Source organism: Lemur catta, chromosome 9 (genome assembly GCF_020740605.2).
Source record: "Lemur catta isolate mLemCat1 chromosome 9, mLemCat1.pri, whole genome shotgun sequence".
In the NCBI taxonomy this organism is placed as follows: Eukaryota; Metazoa; Chordata; class Mammalia; order Primates; family Lemuridae; genus Lemur; species Lemur catta.
The window spans coordinates 3,835,821-3,854,135 of NC_059136.1; the positions used below are offsets into that span (position 1 = coordinate 3,835,821).

The 18,315-nt window shown below is 53.2% G+C and overlaps 1 protein-coding gene and 1 non-coding gene across 3 annotated transcripts in view; one reads left to right on the forward strand and one right to left on the reverse strand.

The window, feature by feature from the left end:
* Positions 1-4,196: 4,196 nt before the first annotated feature.
* The window catches only part of LOC123645092 (sodium/nucleoside cotransporter 1-like), an 84,770-nt gene continuing 70,651 nt past the window's right edge, over positions 4,197-18,315 (reverse strand). For both annotated transcript variants that reach the window (XM_045561628.1, XM_045561627.1), the window contains exons 12-18: positions 12,933-13,063; positions 10,932-11,100; positions 10,619-10,816; positions 7,341-7,422; positions 6,575-6,673; positions 6,382-6,493; positions 4,197-6,099 (exon numbers count right to left, since the gene is read on the reverse strand). In XM_045561628.1, the coding sequence (XP_045417584.1) occupies positions 6,027-6,099; positions 6,382-6,493; positions 6,575-6,673; positions 7,341-7,422; positions 10,619-10,816; positions 10,932-11,100; positions 12,933-13,063 (864 nt within the window). In that variant the 3' untranslated portion in view covers positions 4,197-6,026. The remainder of the gene's footprint in view (positions 6,100-6,381; positions 6,494-6,574; positions 6,674-7,340; positions 7,423-10,618; positions 10,817-10,931; positions 11,101-12,932; positions 13,064-18,315) is intronic.
* On the forward strand, positions 8,403-8,509 carry LOC123645331. The gene has a single exon (XR_006737521.1). It is a non-coding gene; the product is annotated as a U6 spliceosomal RNA (small nuclear RNA).

The window sequence follows — 18,315 nt, forward strand, 5'->3', positions numbered from 1 at the left end:
CAGGAGCCAGGTCCCCTGTGGCAGCCCAGCGCCCCTCCCCCGGGGGTGCGCACCCAGAGGTTCCCCAGGGTGGCAGAGCAAAATCCAGGGACCCCAGAGCGGTTCTGAGCGAGTTGCCCACCTTGCCAGCCAAACTGGCCCAAACCACCGGCACGTGGCTCCAGGATTTAAGCACATTGAGCAATAATAATATTTATGCCTCTGCCTTATACAAGCACCACCTGCTCCATGAAGACGTCTTGGAAAACACAGGAAAGGTGATTAACATCACCCCTTATTCCACCGAAATTACAGGGTCTTACCCACCTTGATCTGCAGTTTTAGGAGGTAATTTTCCATGTAGAATCTGGATCCCCGTGAATAAAGGATAATTCCTGGTGAAAATGCTTTGAAGCACCAGAGTCCAAGGCCGACCAAAGCAGCATCTCCTCCCCGCCCTGGGGAGCAGTGCGGCCTTGAGGACTGGGCGCTGACCTTGCCGCCCCAGGGGCTCCAGCCTGCTCCAGCCCTCTGGGCTGTCCTCTTGCAGGCAGGCCCTCCTCGTCCCACCTCCCCTTGAAAGTCCTTGGCCAGGCACTGATGAGGAGGGTGGGGACTAGGGCTGGCGTGAAAAACCAGCCCGCCCTGCCCCCCATCAGGCTGGTGCCCTTGGGGTAGGCTGGGCAGTCAGGAGCTGGTTCCCAAAAAGCTGTGCTGGTTGATTGCCACCTCTGTAATTTGGGGTCCCTAGACTTACAGAGTAAGTCCTAGGCTAAGGCTAGGAACTGGGCAGGAGGACATAGGAACAGGAGGAGTCACCGGTGGGCTCCCGGGGTCTCAGCCCCCTTTTTCTCAAACCCAGAGCTCAGCCTGGGACCCTCCAGGAGGTCACAGTTCATTCTACCCGCCCTCCTTCCCTATGGCCTCCACCTGAGTTCCCTGCGCACTCCTCTGCCCTGTGAAACCACAAATTCCCTGGGCCACACTGACAGGGGACATGGAAGGGGTCACACTGACACAACCCAAACCTCACTGGCCTGGGCCACTCACTAACGCACCCAGGTGTCCCGGGCCCCTGCAAAGAATCCCACCTCTAGGAGGTGACTCGGGAGCCCATGAACAGTCCCAGGCATTTCGGAAGGTAGGCACAGCCACCACGTCTCCCACGCAGGAGCCTCACGGTTCTGTGGCAGGAAGTAGAACACACTCCGTCAGCAGCCCCCGGCCACTGCACCCAGGGGCAGCGCCCCCGGCCAGAGCTGCTTGACCCCCACGGCTGAGACGGCCAGTGGAATGCTTACTCCAGTTCTTACTCCCAGGGGCTGGGAAGGAGGACAACCAAGGGACCTAGGCCCGGCCCCTGACAGTCCCCCACCACGTTTTGTGGGTTCAGGTCGGTCCATTCCCAGGAGACGTCTCAGCCCTCATGGGCCCTCACCAGTTCGTCAGAGGCACGAAGACGCTGGTCCCACACAGCTCTGCTCCTCTGAAACCCACACCTGCTCCGTGTCCACAGCTCTTCTGCTAAAGTCCATCCTCTGCACAGCCAGTTCTCCCTCCTGGCTTTGCTTCTCCACCCAGGGGACAGCAATTCCCACACTGCGCGCCTGGCACCGAGTTCTTCACCCCTCCCGCTCTTCCCCCATGGACCTGGGCCCGGGCAGCACAGGCGGGGGACTCTTCTTGATCTGAATCCCAGCCCCACCTTCTCCTAGACCTTGCGCTCCTGAGTGCCTCTCTCACCCCTTTCCTCCCCTGCAAATCTAGGATTCCCATCTACCTCAGGAAGATTAAATGTGCTGACTGACAATGCGGAGGGAACCTGCCAGCTTGGGGTCTCATGTGGCCTTTTCACTGAATGCAAATGTGACAGGATTTGTTCTATGAAGTTTGGGTTTGGTCTAAGGCCTGCACTTGGATATCCGGAGGGCCCCATGTGGCCTTGAGGCTACGGGTTCCCCACTCTCCACTGCTGCGCCCCCACACCTTAGCTTTCTGCCTTCTCCTGGGTCAACTTAGCAGCCCTTCCTCCCGTCCTGCCCTAGACCGCTAAAAACCGGAGCAGGAAATGAAACTACCACGAGGCTCAACCCCCCGTTCAAATCTGTGACATCCAACTTCATGTTCTTTTCTCTAACTTGCAACCTTTGGTATAATGTTATTTTTTTAATTGTCATTATTTAAAAATTACACATTCTGTAAATTATACCTGAATACATGCTGGAAAAATAATAAATTCAAACTTTGCAGATGTTTAGAAAGTGTAGAGAGGCAGAGGAAAGTCTCTTCCTTCCCTACCCCCTTCCTTCCGTAGAGGTAAATGCTGTTAATAGTTAGGACTATGTGCCCCAGACATGTTTCTATAACACACAATCACACACACACACACACACACACACACACACACACACACACAGAGGCACAGCTATTGCAATATTACAGATGCGGCTGCAGTGAACGTCCGTGAGTGTAACGTTTTCTGTAGGATGGACTCCCAGAGGGGGAACTGCGTGACCTGAAGGTATGTACCCCGCCTCAGCTCGGGAAGGGAAGAGGGGAAATGAGAGCTCATCTGACGCTGAGAGACTGAAGGGGGAGCTCCCTGTACGTCTTCTCTGCCCCTAGAAAAAGGGGGTGTAGTCAGTCCCAGATGCAAGACCTCTCTTGGTCGTCTCCAGATCCCTCGACCTCTTTGTCTTTATCCCTCTTGACACTCTCCAGCCTTTAGTCAAGTGTTTGTGAATGTTCCAGCCTTTCTCAGATAAGGGAGGGACTGGGTGACCACCCTTGGGCAAAACCTGCAAGGAAGGAGCAGCGCCCCGACACTGGCAGGTAGAGCAGTGAGGCCCCAGGAGGAGCCTGCGCTACCTCCAGAGCTCAGGTGTGCGCCTGCACCTCCTCCTCCCTCGGGCTGCAGCCCCTGGCTCTTGTGCTGCGCCTGGAGCCCTGGGCTAACCACTCAGTGTGGACTCCCTTTCTCCACGGGACTTTTGACTGCCACAGTCTCAGGCTCCTCCACGTCCATCAGAGGGCTCCGTCCACAGGGCCCTCCCCACGTGCCTGGCCTTGGCTCCACCTGCCCTTTCCCACTAGCGAGGGTGGCAGCTCCTCTCCTGCTGCTGGATGAAGTCCAGGATCCTTAGGGCTGCTGGGCTTGGTCGTGAATGTCAGAAACCAGCTCTAGCTTAGCAAAGGTGGGCACTTAGGGGCTTGCACTAAGGGGTTCTCCTATCCCAAATACAAGAGGGACAGCGTGAACTCAGCACCAGGGACCCAGAGGCCACTAGACCTGTCACGGTCCTGACAGCTTGACGCTCCAGGCCAGGTTTTCTGTGAGGGTGGAGCCACGGCCTTCAGGATCCCTGGCCTCCACCCTCACAGCCTGTGACTGCACTGTGGGTTCCCACCACAGCAAGGAGGTCCTTGTCCCAGGTTCTTAACAGGTATTCCAGGGGGTGTCTGTCCCTACTCCCAGGGCTGGCGTCATGGGTCTGAGAGCTGTCCAGTAACAGGGCCCCGTGCATAGCAGGGCTCCACTCTGGGTTTAGTGCCTGATGTCACCATCTTGAAATTCTTTTTTTCTTTTTTTCAGACAGAGTCTTGCTCTGTTGCCCAGGCTAGAGTGCCATGGCATCAGCCTACCTCACAGCAACCTCAAACTCCTGGGCTCAAGCGATCCTTCTGCCTCCACCTCCCGAGTCGCTGGGATTACAGGCATGGGCCACCATGCCTGGCTAATATTTCTATATATATATTTTTAGCTGTCCGTATAATTTCTTTCTATTTTTAGTAGAGACGGGGTCTCACTCTTGCTCAGGCTGGTCTCGAACTCCTGACCACAAGTGATCCTCCCACCTTGGCCTCCCAGAGTGCCAGGATTACAGGTATGAGCCGCCGCGCCCGGCCCATCTTGAAATTCTTAATAATTGTTGAATCAGCGGCCCTGCACCTTCCTTTTACACTGGGCCTTACACAAGAGCAAAACCCCATCTGTACAAAAAATAGAAGAATTAGCCAGGTACTCGCGTGTAGTCTCAGCTACTCGGGGGGCTGAGGCAGGAGATCGCTTGAGCTCAGGGGTTTGAGGTTGCTGTGAGCTACAATGATACCACTGTACACTAGCCCAGGTGACAGAGCAAGACCATGTCTCAAAACAAAAATAATATTATAATTTCAGATGGAATCTCACTATGTTGTCCAGGGAGGCCTCACGTAATCCTCCCGTCTCGGCCTCCCAAAGTGCTGGGATGACAGGCTTGAGCCACTGTGCCCAGCCAGGGATTAGTGCCCTTCTGTAGAGGCCTGAGGGAGCCTGCTCACCTCTTCCACCATGTGAGGACACAGCAAGAAGGTGCCATTTGTGAGAAATGGGCTCTGAACAAACCCTGAATCTGTCACTGCCTTGATTTTGGACTCCTCACCGTCCAGGACTGTGAGAAGTATGTTTCTGTTGTTTATGAGCTATCCAGTTCATGGTATTCTGCTCTATCAGCCCTAATGGACTCAGACACTGTGGTACATTGGGAGCCCTGTGTTCAGGGGCTCAGAGTCCTCGCGGGAACGCCACTGGCCATGTGACGAGTGTGCAGGGCGTCCAGGGAGGGAGGTCAGGGGAGTCCTTGGACTGTTCCACGACCCAGCTGGGGGACCCGAGGCCAGCAGACAGGCCGGGAGGGGCTGACGGCCGACGCTGGCGGGCGGTGGTGCCGTCCACAGCAGCAAGGCCTCCTGCCAGCAGCCCATGGGGAGTGGGAACAGGTGGCAGATGCTGGGGGCGGGGAGGGCCGCTGCAGAGAGAAGGCAAAGGCCTAGCTATGGCTTTAGCAGTCAGGCCCAGCCTTCCCTCTGCGAGCTCACGTCCTGAGGGCAGGGGCTCAGGTCAGCCTGTGAGGGTCAAAGGAGTCTCCAGGACACATCATCTGCAGGGAAGCCACGGAGAGACCCTAGTGCCTGGGAAGGGAGGAGGGAGCAGGCTTCGGTGTGGGGCCCACAGCAGAAGGGCGAGGTGCATGTGAGGGACCCCAAGGAGAGGGGGACTGAGAGGACCAGGCTGCTGTTTGCATGTGGAGGGGAAACACAAGGAGGCACAGGTGAGCCTGAGAACTCACGTTTCAGGGAGGTAGGAAGCGGGGGCGCAGAGAGAGGGGCTCAACTAGGAGGTGTCCTCACTTTACTGAAGTCCCCGCTGACTCCATCACCCCTGTCCTGTTAGTGTGGAAAGCCTAGTAGGTGCTCACGGTGCGGGTGGAGAAGGATTTCTCACACTGGGGTTAGTATACATAAAGTAAAAAGTTTATCTTCTTGGGGAGAAAGGAGTGAGATAGAGAGAGAGAGAGGGAAGGCAGGGAGAACAGGGACAAGGTGTGGCATCCCAAAGAAAGAGAAGGGGTGTCAGCAGGAAGGACAAGTGGCCTGCTGATTTTATGGGGACAAAGAGAAAGAAAAGAATTGGTGACTGCTGTCAGTTAAAGCAGAGGTGGCTGTGGAGTAAGTAGCAGGAGGCTGCAATGTCAGCCGGTCCGTCTTTCCTGCTTTTTCTGCTCCCGGACACGCGGTTATGTCTGAGATGTAGTCAGGCTCATCGCAGGGGATGCGATTTGGCCTCAGATATGGTTTGGGGCAGGAAACTGGGGCCTGCAGCTTGCCCCGCGCTGTCCCTCCAGGGGCTTCCCAGGAACTCCTGGAGGCTGTAACACAAATTCTAAAAGCAGATTCTGCCCATGCAAACAGAAAGCTCTGCAGGCCCTTGTTGTCTGCTGGCTCCTTCCAGGCCTTTGTGAGCACAGGGGTCCCTGCAGGGTGCCTGCCAGCCAGGCAGAGACAGAGCAGGGACACCGCTCATGACTCATCTGCACATGCTGTTAGCAAATTGCGGGATTAGGTATGTTCCTGCCATTTCAGCAAGGTGGCTGCTTTCATTGCCAAGTGTGTGACTGAGGGTCTAAGCCCTGCGGCTTCCCTGAGGAGGGGCCTGGAGAGGGGAAGATGGGGACAGGTGCTTCCTGGGGAAGAACAACCCTCAGAAGGCACAAGGATGTCCGTCCGTGCTACGCACAGATCGGGTGGCTGTAAAACTGACAGCAGGTGTTCAGGGCCACTGGGCCGAACTCCAGGCCGACGCTGAAAGGAAAGCAGAGGTTTCTGTGAGAGCTGCAGGCTGGCTCTGCTGGCCACTACCAGGCCGTGCAGCCCTGGGAAAGTTCCTGCACGTCTCTGGTCCACCTTCCTCTTCAGACTTGATCCTCAAGCCTTCACTTCCTCCTCCCCTGGCCACATCAGCCACAGCCATGATATTGCTACCCCTCTCCCTGGTGCCAAAGGCATCCCCAGCCACAGGGGCCTTCCGCACGCCATCACCGCTGGTGCCCCCCGTGCCCCCACAGCCCCGTGCCTGGCCCTCACCTCTGGAAGGCCTGGCGGCAGCACTGGTACACCTCAAAGCTAGTGCTGCTGAGGGTTGTGTTTAGCAGGGACACGCAGTCGACCTCGGCCCCCCTGGGTACGTAGAGGATGCCTGCGAGGGAGAGCAGCTGGTGAGCAGAGCCCCCCTAGAAAATCACGGTCCCAGGTGCTGCGCCTGCCAGGCTGCACTCACCTGCCACGCAGGCGTTGACTAGGTTCACACAGGTGCCTGTCAAGAGCGCCCGGAGCACGATCCGGGAGATGTCGCTCCTCCGTTGGGGGACCATGGAGGCTGCAAAGCAACAGAGTGCTTGGGCCGAGGAAGCCACGTACCTCTCTGCCCACGTTCTGTGGCTCTGGCTATGTCTGCTGACCTCCCTTCTGCTTCTGGGTGGCCAGAGGGACAGACGATGTCCTCCTGGCCACTTGCTGAGTTTGGGAGCTATTCTGGCCTGGCTCTGACCCCTAGGTGATGCCCCACGTGCCATTAGTGGCAGGTGCAGGAACAAACCTGAGTTTGGAGTCAGGCAGACCTGGGATTAAACACAGGCTCAGCCACTGACTAGCTTGGGCCATCACTTCACTTCTCCAAGACTCAGTTTCCTCTCTGCAAAATGGCATGATTACGCCACCAGGCAGGTGGCCGTGAGGAGTGGACATGCTATTTGTAAAGAGCTGAGGACGGAGCAGAGCCTCCTGCCCACTGCAGCTGTGGGGAAGGCAGGCCAAAGCCTCGGGGGACAAGCCAGCACCACACCTCCTGTCCTGAGCCAGGCTTGGCCTGCAAGGCCAAGGTGCTGACCTCCTGGGCGACCCCCAGCCGCGGAGAACATGGGCTGGGACGAACCTCCGTGGCGGCTTTGTGCAGGCCCTGCCTTGGACAGGCAAGACAGCTGAGCCCCACAGGTACCAGCGAGTTCAGGCCCCCAACTCTCCAGGACACGGGGGAGGGGACTCACTCAGGCCTCCCAGCATGATCCCGATGGAGCTGAAGTTGGCAAACCCACAGAGGGCAAACGTCGTGAGGGTTTCTGCTCTGACCTGAAATACACAGATGAACAGGGAGGGGCTCCCTCAGAGGGGGACGGGCACCCCCACACCACCCAGGCTCTCTGGCCTTAATTTCACCCACATCCTACATGTCCCTGCCCTTCGAGCTCTCTGTGCTGTGCCCACCCAGGTCCCCCACTCCCACCTCTCCCACCTGTCCTTCAACCCCTTCATCTTCATCACCAGCCTGTCTGGATGTGACTGCCTCGCTCAGTCCTCTCACTCTGGCCCTACTAAGCTCTGTCTCCAACACTGTAGCCCTGCGCTTCTGCTTGCTGTGCTGTCATGCCAGGAGTGGGGGAGTGTGGCCTGCTGGACAGAGCAAGGGACTTGGAGCCCAGCCAACCTGGCATCCAGGCTTATGCCACCAAGTATCACCTCAAGCAAGTCAATAGACTTTTAAAGGTTTCGCTTCTCCATCTGGAGTGCGGGAATGATAGTCCTTGCTGGGCAGGGCTGTCGTAAGGCTCATCTCATGTTTGGGAAAGGCCAGGCATAGAGCACGTGTTTGAGTAAGGCGGGTCTTACCTGTCATTCTGAACAGTTGTTTTAATGTCCCAGAAATTAGTCTTAAGAGCCAAAATGAAAAAATTTGGAAAAAAAATTGGTTTAGGTCCATACCTCAGACCATATACATTAATTGTACATCATCAAAGCAGATAAATATTAATATTTCAAACATATAACATTAGAAAATATAGATAATTACTGTTGTTAAAAGGTAGTATTATTGCTCTTGTTTTGGAGAGGAGCCAAGTGATGCTCAGGGGAAAGCTTACGGAACTGAGGCAGTTCACACAGCAAGAAGGTGGCTGTGTGAGAATATGAACTCAGCCCTGTCTGACTCCAAGTCTCCTGGCCCTAAGAACATCATATAGTCTCAGGACTTTAAGGCTTATCAAATAACTGTCTAAGTTTAGAAATAATGGAAGAAATCACAACAGAAAAGCTTTGGTGTAAAATATATCCCTGTGCTCACGTCAGCAACACATGAACTAAACCCGGAACGACACAGAGCAGGTTAGCACGGCCCCTGCGCAAGGCTGACAGGCAGATGCATGAGAGATTCCATCTTTAAAAACAAAAACCAATCCCTGTTTACAAAATGAAGGGGGAAAAAAAGAAAAGACTAGGAAATATGCAAGCGGGAAATATAACAGAAAAGGCCTAATGTTTTTATAACAAAGAGTTTATATAAATATTACTGGGAAAGTATTAAGGCACCTGTATCCCAGCCTGCTCACCTACAGCTGGGCTCCCTACAGCAGCCCGAGTGATCTTAACATGCAAACTGTCCAATCCTCAGTAACTTCCTGCTCCTCTGCCACTCTCTTTTACAATCACCCCTGCTCTAGCTGTGCTTATCCCCTCTCTGTTCCCTAAACAGACCACGTGCTTTGCAACCTCAGGGCCTTTGCACAGGCCTCTTCCTTTGTCTGGAATGTTCTTCCCAGCTGCTCCTGGCTGGCCCTGTTTCCTTCCTCCAAGTCTTAGCCTAAATGCCACACGTGAAGGAGGCCTCTTCTGACCAGAGCAGCCAAGGAAAACACTTCTCTCCTTTTTCTTGTTGTTTTCTTCATAGAACTTACCATAAATTGTGGATATTTATTTTTTATTACTTTCTTATACTATCTGTGTCTCTCACTAGACATAAGTTCCATGAGAGCAGAGACCATGTCTGTCTGATTACCCGCCTCCACCTTTTGCCTTTTCTTTTCTTTACTTTTCTTTTTTTTTTTTAATGACAGGATCTTGTTCTGTCACTCAGGCTAGAGTGCAGTGGGTGTCATCATAGGTCACAGCAACATCAAGCTCCTGGGCTCAAGTGATCTGCCTGCCTCAGCCTCCCGAAGTGCCACGACTAGAGGCGGGAGCCACTGTGTCCACCTAACTGCCCCTGTCGTCCCGGTGCCCAGCGCCTAAGTGGTCTCCACAGACACCTGCTGAAGGAGCTACGTTCATAAAAAAGACCCCCAGGGGCCGTGCCTGCTATTACCTCGGAGGAAGGGGTGAGACCAGGGCTGAGGGCAAGGAGCGAGGAGAAACTTGTGTTTTTTACTTCACACAGACTATTTTTTAACTAAAGACTACATTTCTTTATCATTAAAAATAATCAAAATGGCAAGAAAAATATTTCCCGTTAAAAGTTTCCAGTCACCCAAGTAATGCGAATTAATACAATGAGCTATTATTTGCTCATTAAAGTAGAAAACCTGTTTTTGTAAAGAGGCTACTGAAAGCTGTTTGGTGTGTGGTGAAGCAAATGCTCGCGGCACGGCCGGGGCCTGTCATTTCAGCTGATGGCTTCAGCTGCTGCCACCCTTTGGGGAGGCTCCCGGCAGCAACCGCAGAGGACTCCTGTGTGACTCAAGCAGCCCACATCCGGGACACCTCCTGAGGAAATGATCCAGGAAAAGGGAAAAGTTCTACGCACAAGGATGTTCATTTCAACACGGTGGATAATGGTCAAATGATGGAGTTGACCTGAATGGCCCAACAGCAGGGACATGTTAAATGTGTTAGGTCACATATGTGGAAAATGATGCTTAGTTTATAACAGTAAGTAAAAAACAGAGCTGGCCACACCCCAGTGTGGATGCTCTAACAGCAACAATGTAAACGTCTCTTCAAAAGAATAGAAGAAAAGGGGGAGAACTACAGTTGTTATTTTCTGATGTGAGGTTACAGATAATTTTTTCATTCTCAGTAATGTTACTTGAGATTGCATTCATTTAGAATGGTTAATTTTATGGAGCTTCGGAGGCTTGTTAGAATAAATTTTAACCGAAGAGCCAAGCCCTGGACTGCACGCAGTATGTTAGCAGGGGAGGGGATGGTGAGCTCTGCCTGTCTCGCTCCCTCTCCCGGCTCATGGGAAGCTCACGCTTACGCCTTCGGGTACTGTGGCAGGTACTGCCCCTTGTGTTCCAACTGCAGGGGCAAGGCACAGCGGCTGGCCCAACGCCACAGCGGGTGGCCCATGTAGACCTAGATCTCAGCTATCTCAAACAAGGCTCTTTCTTCACACCTGCACCTCGGCCTCCTGAGAGGCCCCAAGAGAGATGGCAGCAAAGCCTGAAGCCATCCTGTTTCCCAGGACCATAGGATGTGGCAGGTTAAGTGCCACTTCAGTGTGTCTCAGCCAGGCCCAGGGAGCCAGGCTGCAGGGGGGGACGCAGACACTCACAGAGATCCATTGCTTCCTGGTGCCAACCCACTCCTCAGCCCCTGCCAGGCGGCGCTGCTTGTATGTGGACAGTTCCTGATAGGCCACAAACTCGTTCACAAACAGCTTCATCCCCAGCAGCTCAGCCACGACGGGGCAGTCCTCCCAGGCCACGCCCATCAGGAAGGCCACAGGCCGCAGGATGTAGGAGCAGATGAGCTAGGGCGTGAGGACAAGAAGCATGGCTGGGACCCTGTGCTGGGCCCAGGCCACTGCCCACTGCCCACCCGAGGCCATCCCCTCCACAGGCTGAGCGGGCTGGCTGGACCCACACCTGGAAGCTGAGCCCGTCGATGTCCACCATGTTTCCCAGCCAGGAGAGGACAGCGTTGATGAAGGCCAGCACAGCGAGGTACGCAATCAGGTTGGCAATAATGTTGGTGACCACTTTCACTGCGATGGTGGCCCCACTGCTGACTGCTTCCATGAGGTTCTGAGCATCCCTGTTGTTGGGGTCAAAAGTGATCATTATTGGCCTGTCCCCACAAATGGCAAGGGTCCCCATCCTACAGGCTCAAGGAGAAAGCTTGGACAGAGCATTTCAGAGCCAGAGGTCCCTTGTTTTCCCTCTGAGACTCAGAGCGCAAGAGAGGGGATGGTCAAAGCACTGGGATGACACTCAGGTTTCTAGCACGGCGCTGGCCCACACGGAAGCCATTAGCCATATGTGGCTTTTGACCACGTGAAGGGAGGCTGGGTCAAACTGACTTGTGCTATAAATGTAAGACACACACCAGACTTTGGGGATTTAGTATGAACCAATGCAAACTATTTCAAGAACTTTCACATTGATTGAAATATAAATTTTTTATGTTGAAACGAGAATATTTTGGGTATGTTGGCTTAAGTAAAATATCTTATTAAAATCCCCCATTTCTTTGTCCTTCTTTTGAGACCCTGTGACCAAAAAAAGGACAAAGAGTTTAGTTAACATTTCAGCATTAGAATATTTTGTTTATATTTTTGTCCTTTCTGTTCTTTCCTTTTTTTCTTTTTTTTTTATTTTGAGACAGGGTCTGGCTCTGTTGACATGTGTAGAGTACAGTGAAGTCATCACAGCTCACTGCAACCTCAAACTCTTGAGCTCAAGTGATCCTCTTGCCTCTGCCTCCCAAGTACCTGGTACTACAGGCCTGTGCTACCATGCCTGGCTAATTTTTCCATTGTTAGTAAAGATGGGGTCTTGCTCTTGCTCAGGCTGGTCTAGAACTCCTGAGCTCAAGTGATCCTTCAGCCTGGACCTCCCAGAGTGCAAGGATTACAGATGTGACCCACCTCACCTGGCCCTCTTTGTGGTTTTTAAAAGACAGCTCGAGGAAATTGAAGATGACAGATGCAGCTCATGTTCTCTTTCCATGGGACAGCACTGCCCTGGAGCCTCAGGACGTTGTGACATTGGGGTTGCCCACTGTGTCCCCAAGCACATTTGTCCATAGGGTGCGTTTTCAACATTTTTTAAGAATTAAATGTTACACAACACTGGTTAAGACTGTGATGAAGAGATGTTAGGAAGTAAGTGAAATCAAAGAGTGCGAAATACGTCAACATGTGGTTGACACCTGGTGGTCAGGGCTCAGGCATGTGGAGGAGGTGGCATGAAACCTTTTCGTGACATACATACACAGGCCCCAGGCCACACCCCCAAATCCAGGCCTCACTCCCAAGCCTGGACCAGTCTGCTGTTTCCTGCTGGTCAGACAGTGGAGATTAACACGTGAGAAGGAGAGTCTGCATGTTTGCAAGCACTGTGCTTTGAATGTTTGTTCCCTCTGCAACTCGTGTCAAAACTTAACCCCCAATGGGGCAGTATGGAGAGGTGGGGGCTTTGAGAGATGATTGGGTCATGGGGACTGACACTGATTTTGGATCAATGGGTTATCAGGGGAGTGGCACTGGTGGCTTCATAAGAAGAGAAAGAGTGACCTGAGCTAGCAGGTAGCACACTCAGTCCCCTCACTACACGATGCCCTGCACCATCTCAGCACTCTGCAGAGTCCCTGACAGCAAGAAGGCTCTCAGCAAATGCAGCCCCTTGACTTTGGACTTCTCAGCCTCCATAAATGTAAGAAATGAATTCCCCTGGCTCATAAATGACCCAGTTTCAGGTATTCTCTTATAAGCATCAGAGAATGGACTCAGGCACAACCAGGGCAGCGGAAGAGGACAGGTGGGCCTGGGCTGGTGGAGGACAGTGATGGGCAGAGAGAACAGGACCCTGAGCCTGTGCTCCCCCCGACACCACCCCTGCATCTGCAGGCCCTCCTGCTGCGCTCACCCGTAGGTCAGTTTCACTCCTTTCTCACTCTTAAACTTGCACTCCTCCACCTCCGGGTAGACCAGCTTGGAGAGGGCCAAAGCACAAGGGGCAGCCATCACAGACGCAGCAATCAATGAGGCGGCATCGATCTGCAAGAGTGAGGGTGGGGGTGACAGGCGGACGGTCAGAGAAATGATGGGGGCCAAGGACTGAGGCCCAGGTTGGCAGGGGGAAATGTGTAGTCTCCCCACTGGTATGTCCTTGTTGTCATTACTGCTATCATCATTGCTAATAACAATACCTTTTGTGCACAGAGGGTCACAGGCTGTATGTACAGGACTCGTACTTCCTCCCAGAGCTTCCCTAAGTTAGGTAGGGCAAGTGCTGCTATCCCCATTTTACAGATGAGGAAACTGAAGCTCCAACGGATTAAATACGACTTGCCCAAAAAAAAAGAAGAGAAGGCGTTAGAACCCATCACATTTTTTGGCTCCAAGCTCAAGTTTCTTCCTTCCTTTTTAGGAAGTTTTTTAGCTGTCTTTATCACTAATCCGCATTAGCTGAGTTTCTCTGTTTGCTGAGGGTTTTGTGATGGTTTTCAACAAAGCTCCAGAACTGATAGTTGAGATGGATTTAAGAGGTAACCCAATTCAACCTTAGCGTAGGTCATGTCCTAGTGCAGGAATTGTACTCCCTCTATAGGATTCACTTTGAATGCTCACTGTGACGGGGAACTCACCACCTCAAGGCAGTGCATGACACCGCTCCTGTAGTTCGAGAACTGTTTCCCAGGAAATCTGCCGCCTACAACAGCCATCCTTTGGCCCTGGGTCAGCCTCCAGGACCGCCCCCCAGCATTCTCCCTCCTGAATTTTCATCCTCACTGTGACCCCAAGCACTTTGCTTCCCTGTTCTCTTCCACAGAGGTAGATGCGACACTTTAACTTTCCCCACCACTGTGTCATTTACTGAGTGGGGAAATTTGAACGAACTCAAACATCTAACAACAGGACAATGGCCACACGCTGTCACGCTGCCACTGAAAATGATGGTTCTCAAAGTCTCGTGATACCACAGGCATGTGCCCACACAGTCGCACGCAGAGAATAACCAAGACGACGGGGGAGAAAACAAACCCCAGCGATGCACGGAAAGAAGAGCAGAAAGAATACCCCGGAATGTCAGTGCACTAGCTGTCCCTGGTACCGGGTCCATGGTGATTTTCTTTCCTTTCTGCTTTTCAGTATCTTTCAAAATACCCTCAATATCCTTTTCATGATTGTAAAATAGACTTGTTCTCCTTATTGTCTACAGTAAGCCAACCTCATTCTCAAATTTCAAATAAAAAGGTGAAGGAGGAGGAGGGACGTTGAAGTCCATGATCAGGCTGATAAAAGCAAAGGCAGAAGCCAGAGAGACACCCCGTTGTCACCCCAGGGACGTACCAGCACCTGCCAATGGGAAGCCAGGCGGGAAACGCTCCCAGGCTCTGAAACCCGTGGATCGTCCTTCTTCTTCTTCTAAACCCCAGTTGTTCTTTTCCATGACAAACAGAAATTCCTTAAAACGTGGACAAGAACCAGCGACAGCCTGACAGGTGTGCGGGCCCCGGGTCCTGCTCCCTGCGGGATGAAGCCCCGCTGGGGGCAGTGTCCTCTCTGCACTGTCTGGGCTGGGCGTTGGGACTTCACCTCCCTCCTCCGTGGCCCAGCTCCAGTGAGGACAGTACCACACCCGAATCTTGGGACTTTTCCCTCCACCAGCCAGGACTCTGCCCCTTCCTCTGGCTTGTAGATTACGTCTGGTTTGTAAACTTGGGTCCCAGCGGGGAACATACTCTGCAGTTGTCACATTCCTGGACACTGTCCTCTGAGTGGGCCAGTGGTGGCCACAGCCTCAAATGCAGCAGCCGGTTGTTTCCTGCTCCCTGTGGAAAGGGCTGAGTCCCGCACAGGCGGGGCTCCCTGGGTGCTGGGTCAGCCCCCACCCAGCCTCCCCACTGCCAGCTACTCTGCAAGGCCGTGACATCCCCCAGCCCTGCCTCCAGGCACCCGGTCAGGAATGCCTTCTGTCCTGCCACCCGAGGGCCCACTCCTGCCACGGCCCTCCTCTCTCTGACCCAAAGGTGTCCCATGTGGACAGGGGTCAAGGGTAAGAGCGCCCCACTTAAATTTTCTAAAGGATCTCTGCTGAGAAAGGGAGTAAATCCAGACAACTGCAAAGCATTAAATGGACAGTTTCAGAAGGACAGATTTCTGACCCCAACGTGTCAGGAAAGAGTTTTCGCTCCTTCACCTCCACGTGAGGCATCCTCCGCATGTTACTGTATTTAATCCCTGCCCGGCCATGCAGTGGGCAGTGACTCTGCCCGTTGTACAGATGGGGACACTAAGCTGTAGACTCTCACTGGACCCTGCGCGGGGTCTCACAGGCCCTGTGCACAATTCCTGGAGGAACATGGGTGGCCAAGTGCTCAGTGTCACCCTGCCCAGCCTGTGTTCGCAGCTTGAGGCTCACATCTGGGTCTCCTCTCATGGGGTCCCTGAGCCGGCAGAGGGGCCAGTCTCTAGGGGTTACCAGGGGAGCCGTTGCCTACTTTAGAGCCTTGGGGAAGGACGGTGTGGGTGCAGCTGTGTGTGGGAGTCGCAATGAAAGGGTTCAGCTGTGACCCCTGGAGGCACGGACCTGGGGGGAGGCCTAGACCAGCATTGCCCAATGCAAATATTATGGGAAACACATCCATAATGTAAAATTTTCTATTACAGTAGCCATATCTTAAAACATAAACAGGAACAGGATAAATTATTTATTTATTTTTCTGGAGACAGGGTCTCACTCTGTCACCCTGGCTAGAGTGCAGTGGCGTCACCATAGCTCACTGCAACCTCAAACGCCTGGGCTGAAGGGATCCTGCTGCCTCAGCCTCCCGAGGAGCTGGGACTCCAGGCTCAAGCACCACGCCTGGATGATATTTCTATTTTTTGTAGAGACGGGGTCTCTCTATGTTGCTCAGGCTGGTCTTGAACCCCTGCCAAAATTATTCTCCCACCTCAGCCTCCCAGAGTGCTAGGATTATATGTGTGAGCCACTGTGCCAGCCTGTTAGTTTTAATGTTTTATTTATCCAATATATCCAAAGTATTTTCTTTCCACCTGTGCAATCAATATAAAATTATTAATAAAATCTCAATCTTTTTCCTGCACTAAGTCTCAGTGCATGTCACAGTTCAAGTACTTAACAGCCACGTGTGGTCGGTGGCTACTGTGGCAACAGCGCAGGTCTAGAAATGTCCGTGTATCAGCAATAGGAGGGGCGCGGGGCAAAGGGAGCCAGAGGCTGAACAACAGAGAGAAAGGTCTTAAGTATATGGGGGCTTGGAGGAAACAGCAAGAGGGACTCTTCTGGGATAAGGGGGCTGAGGGCGGAGCCAAGGATACTGAGGACCTGACTGGGCTGGAGTTAAAGAACAGAGGGGAGAGGGGGGGAAGGCAGATGCTGCAGTGGCGGCTAACAGCCCAGAGGGGGCAGAAGAGAGCTTCTCCATAGACTGGAGAGTGCCAGGTCCAGGGGTAGGAGGGAAGGGAGAGAGGAGGGGAGGAGAGGAAGATGGGAGGAGGGGAGGAGAGGAAGATGGAGGGGAGGGGGGGAGGAGGGGAAGATGGGAGGAGGGGAGGAGGGGAAGATGGGAGGAGGGGAGGAGGGGAAGATGGGAGGAGGGGAAGATGGGAGGAGGAGAAGATGGGAGGAGGGGAGAAGATGGGAGGAGGGGAAAAGGGAGGAGGGGAGGAAGACCTATTCCAGGCTCTCCCCCTGAGCCAGCTCTGTTGTAGCCTGGGGCTTCCAAACCAGAGGCTGTGACTGCAGGCCCAAGGGCACACAACCGACCCTGGCCACCTGCACATTCCCTGCAGCTAAAGGGAAGTAGGTTCCCAGGCTCTGTCCCTGGGGAGGCCAGATTACCCAGGGCTGGGCCTGGACTGTGGCCTGAGAAAGGGAAGGAAGGAGGCTGGGGCCGGGCGCGGTGGCTCACGCCTGTAATCCTAGCACTCTGGGAGGCCGAGGCGGGTGGATCGCTCGAGGTCAGGAGTTCGAGACCAGCCTGAGCAAGAGTGAGACCCTGTCTCTACCAAAAATAGAAAGAAATGATTTGGACAGCTAAAAATCTATATAGAAAAAATTAGCCGGGCATGGTGGCACATGCCTGTAGTCCCAGCTACTCGGGAGGCTGAGGCAGTAGGATCGCTTAAGCCCAGGAGTTTGAGGTTGCTGTGAGCTAGGCTGATGCCACGGCACTCACTCTAGCCTGGGTGACAAAGCGAGACTCTGTCTCAAAAAAAAAAAAAAAAAAAGAAGGAGGCTGGGTATAAAGCCAGAGCGTAGAAAGGGAAAACGTTCTTCCAGTATTTTGGTTTTAAGCAATGGCTGGGAGCCGCAGTGACGCTTTTGCACCAGGAGAACACCAGAGGTATTCTTTTCATAACTCTAGGGACCAAAGCAAGGTTAAAACATTTAAAGGTCCTAAGTCCTGAAAATATTATGGCATCGCCTTCCCCAATGTCCTACCATGAAAAAGTTTCAGGAAGAAAGTTTTGGGTTTCAATTTCTGAAACATCAAATTCCTTCCCAAGACAACTGGCAATGGGTGGGTGGGGGCTGCACCAGCTCTGAGGAGCCCTTCCCGGGCCTCAGTGACACAAGGTGCAAAGCAGATGACAGTCTCGGGTGCTTGGCCAGAAACCAAAGTCCCAGCGTGCAAGGGGCCCTTCTTGAAAAGTCACACAGCCACCAGCTCTGCCCAGGCAGCTCTGTGGGGAGTGGAGCTGAGCATCTTGGTGTGGCCCAGGCGTCCTGAGTGAAGATTAGACTGAAGGGCAGCCTGGCTTGTCCTCTTACCCATTCCTCGGCCACCGCCAGGGACAGAGATGAGAGACAGGTATAGTTCGGGACCAGAGAAGGGGACAGCGCAGTTGTTCTGTGGTCCCCCCACCCATACACATGCAGCATCAGGAGAGCCTGGGGGACAGGCACAGGCAGCTCAGGGTCTCTCTGCAAACCAGGTGTCCTCGCTCCTGGGCTCAGTGGCATTGCCACACGTGGAGTAACTCACCCCAGTCATCCCCAACCTGTGGAACATTCCGGCTTTCTTTGTTCACAGTTACAAATAATGTCAAAATTTTACATTGCTTTAACACTTGTGAGGACATTTCTGTATCATAATATTCCTCACTGGATCAGAGGGAAGGAGTATTTTTAAATTGACTGATACATGTACAAAAAATAAAATGTAATTTAAAAAGTTTTAAAAATTTGATGGATAGATTTTCTCCAAAAAGGTTATAGCAAATTAAACTCCCACCATGAGTGGGTGAGTACCCTACCCCCTGGCCATTTAGAGGCACAT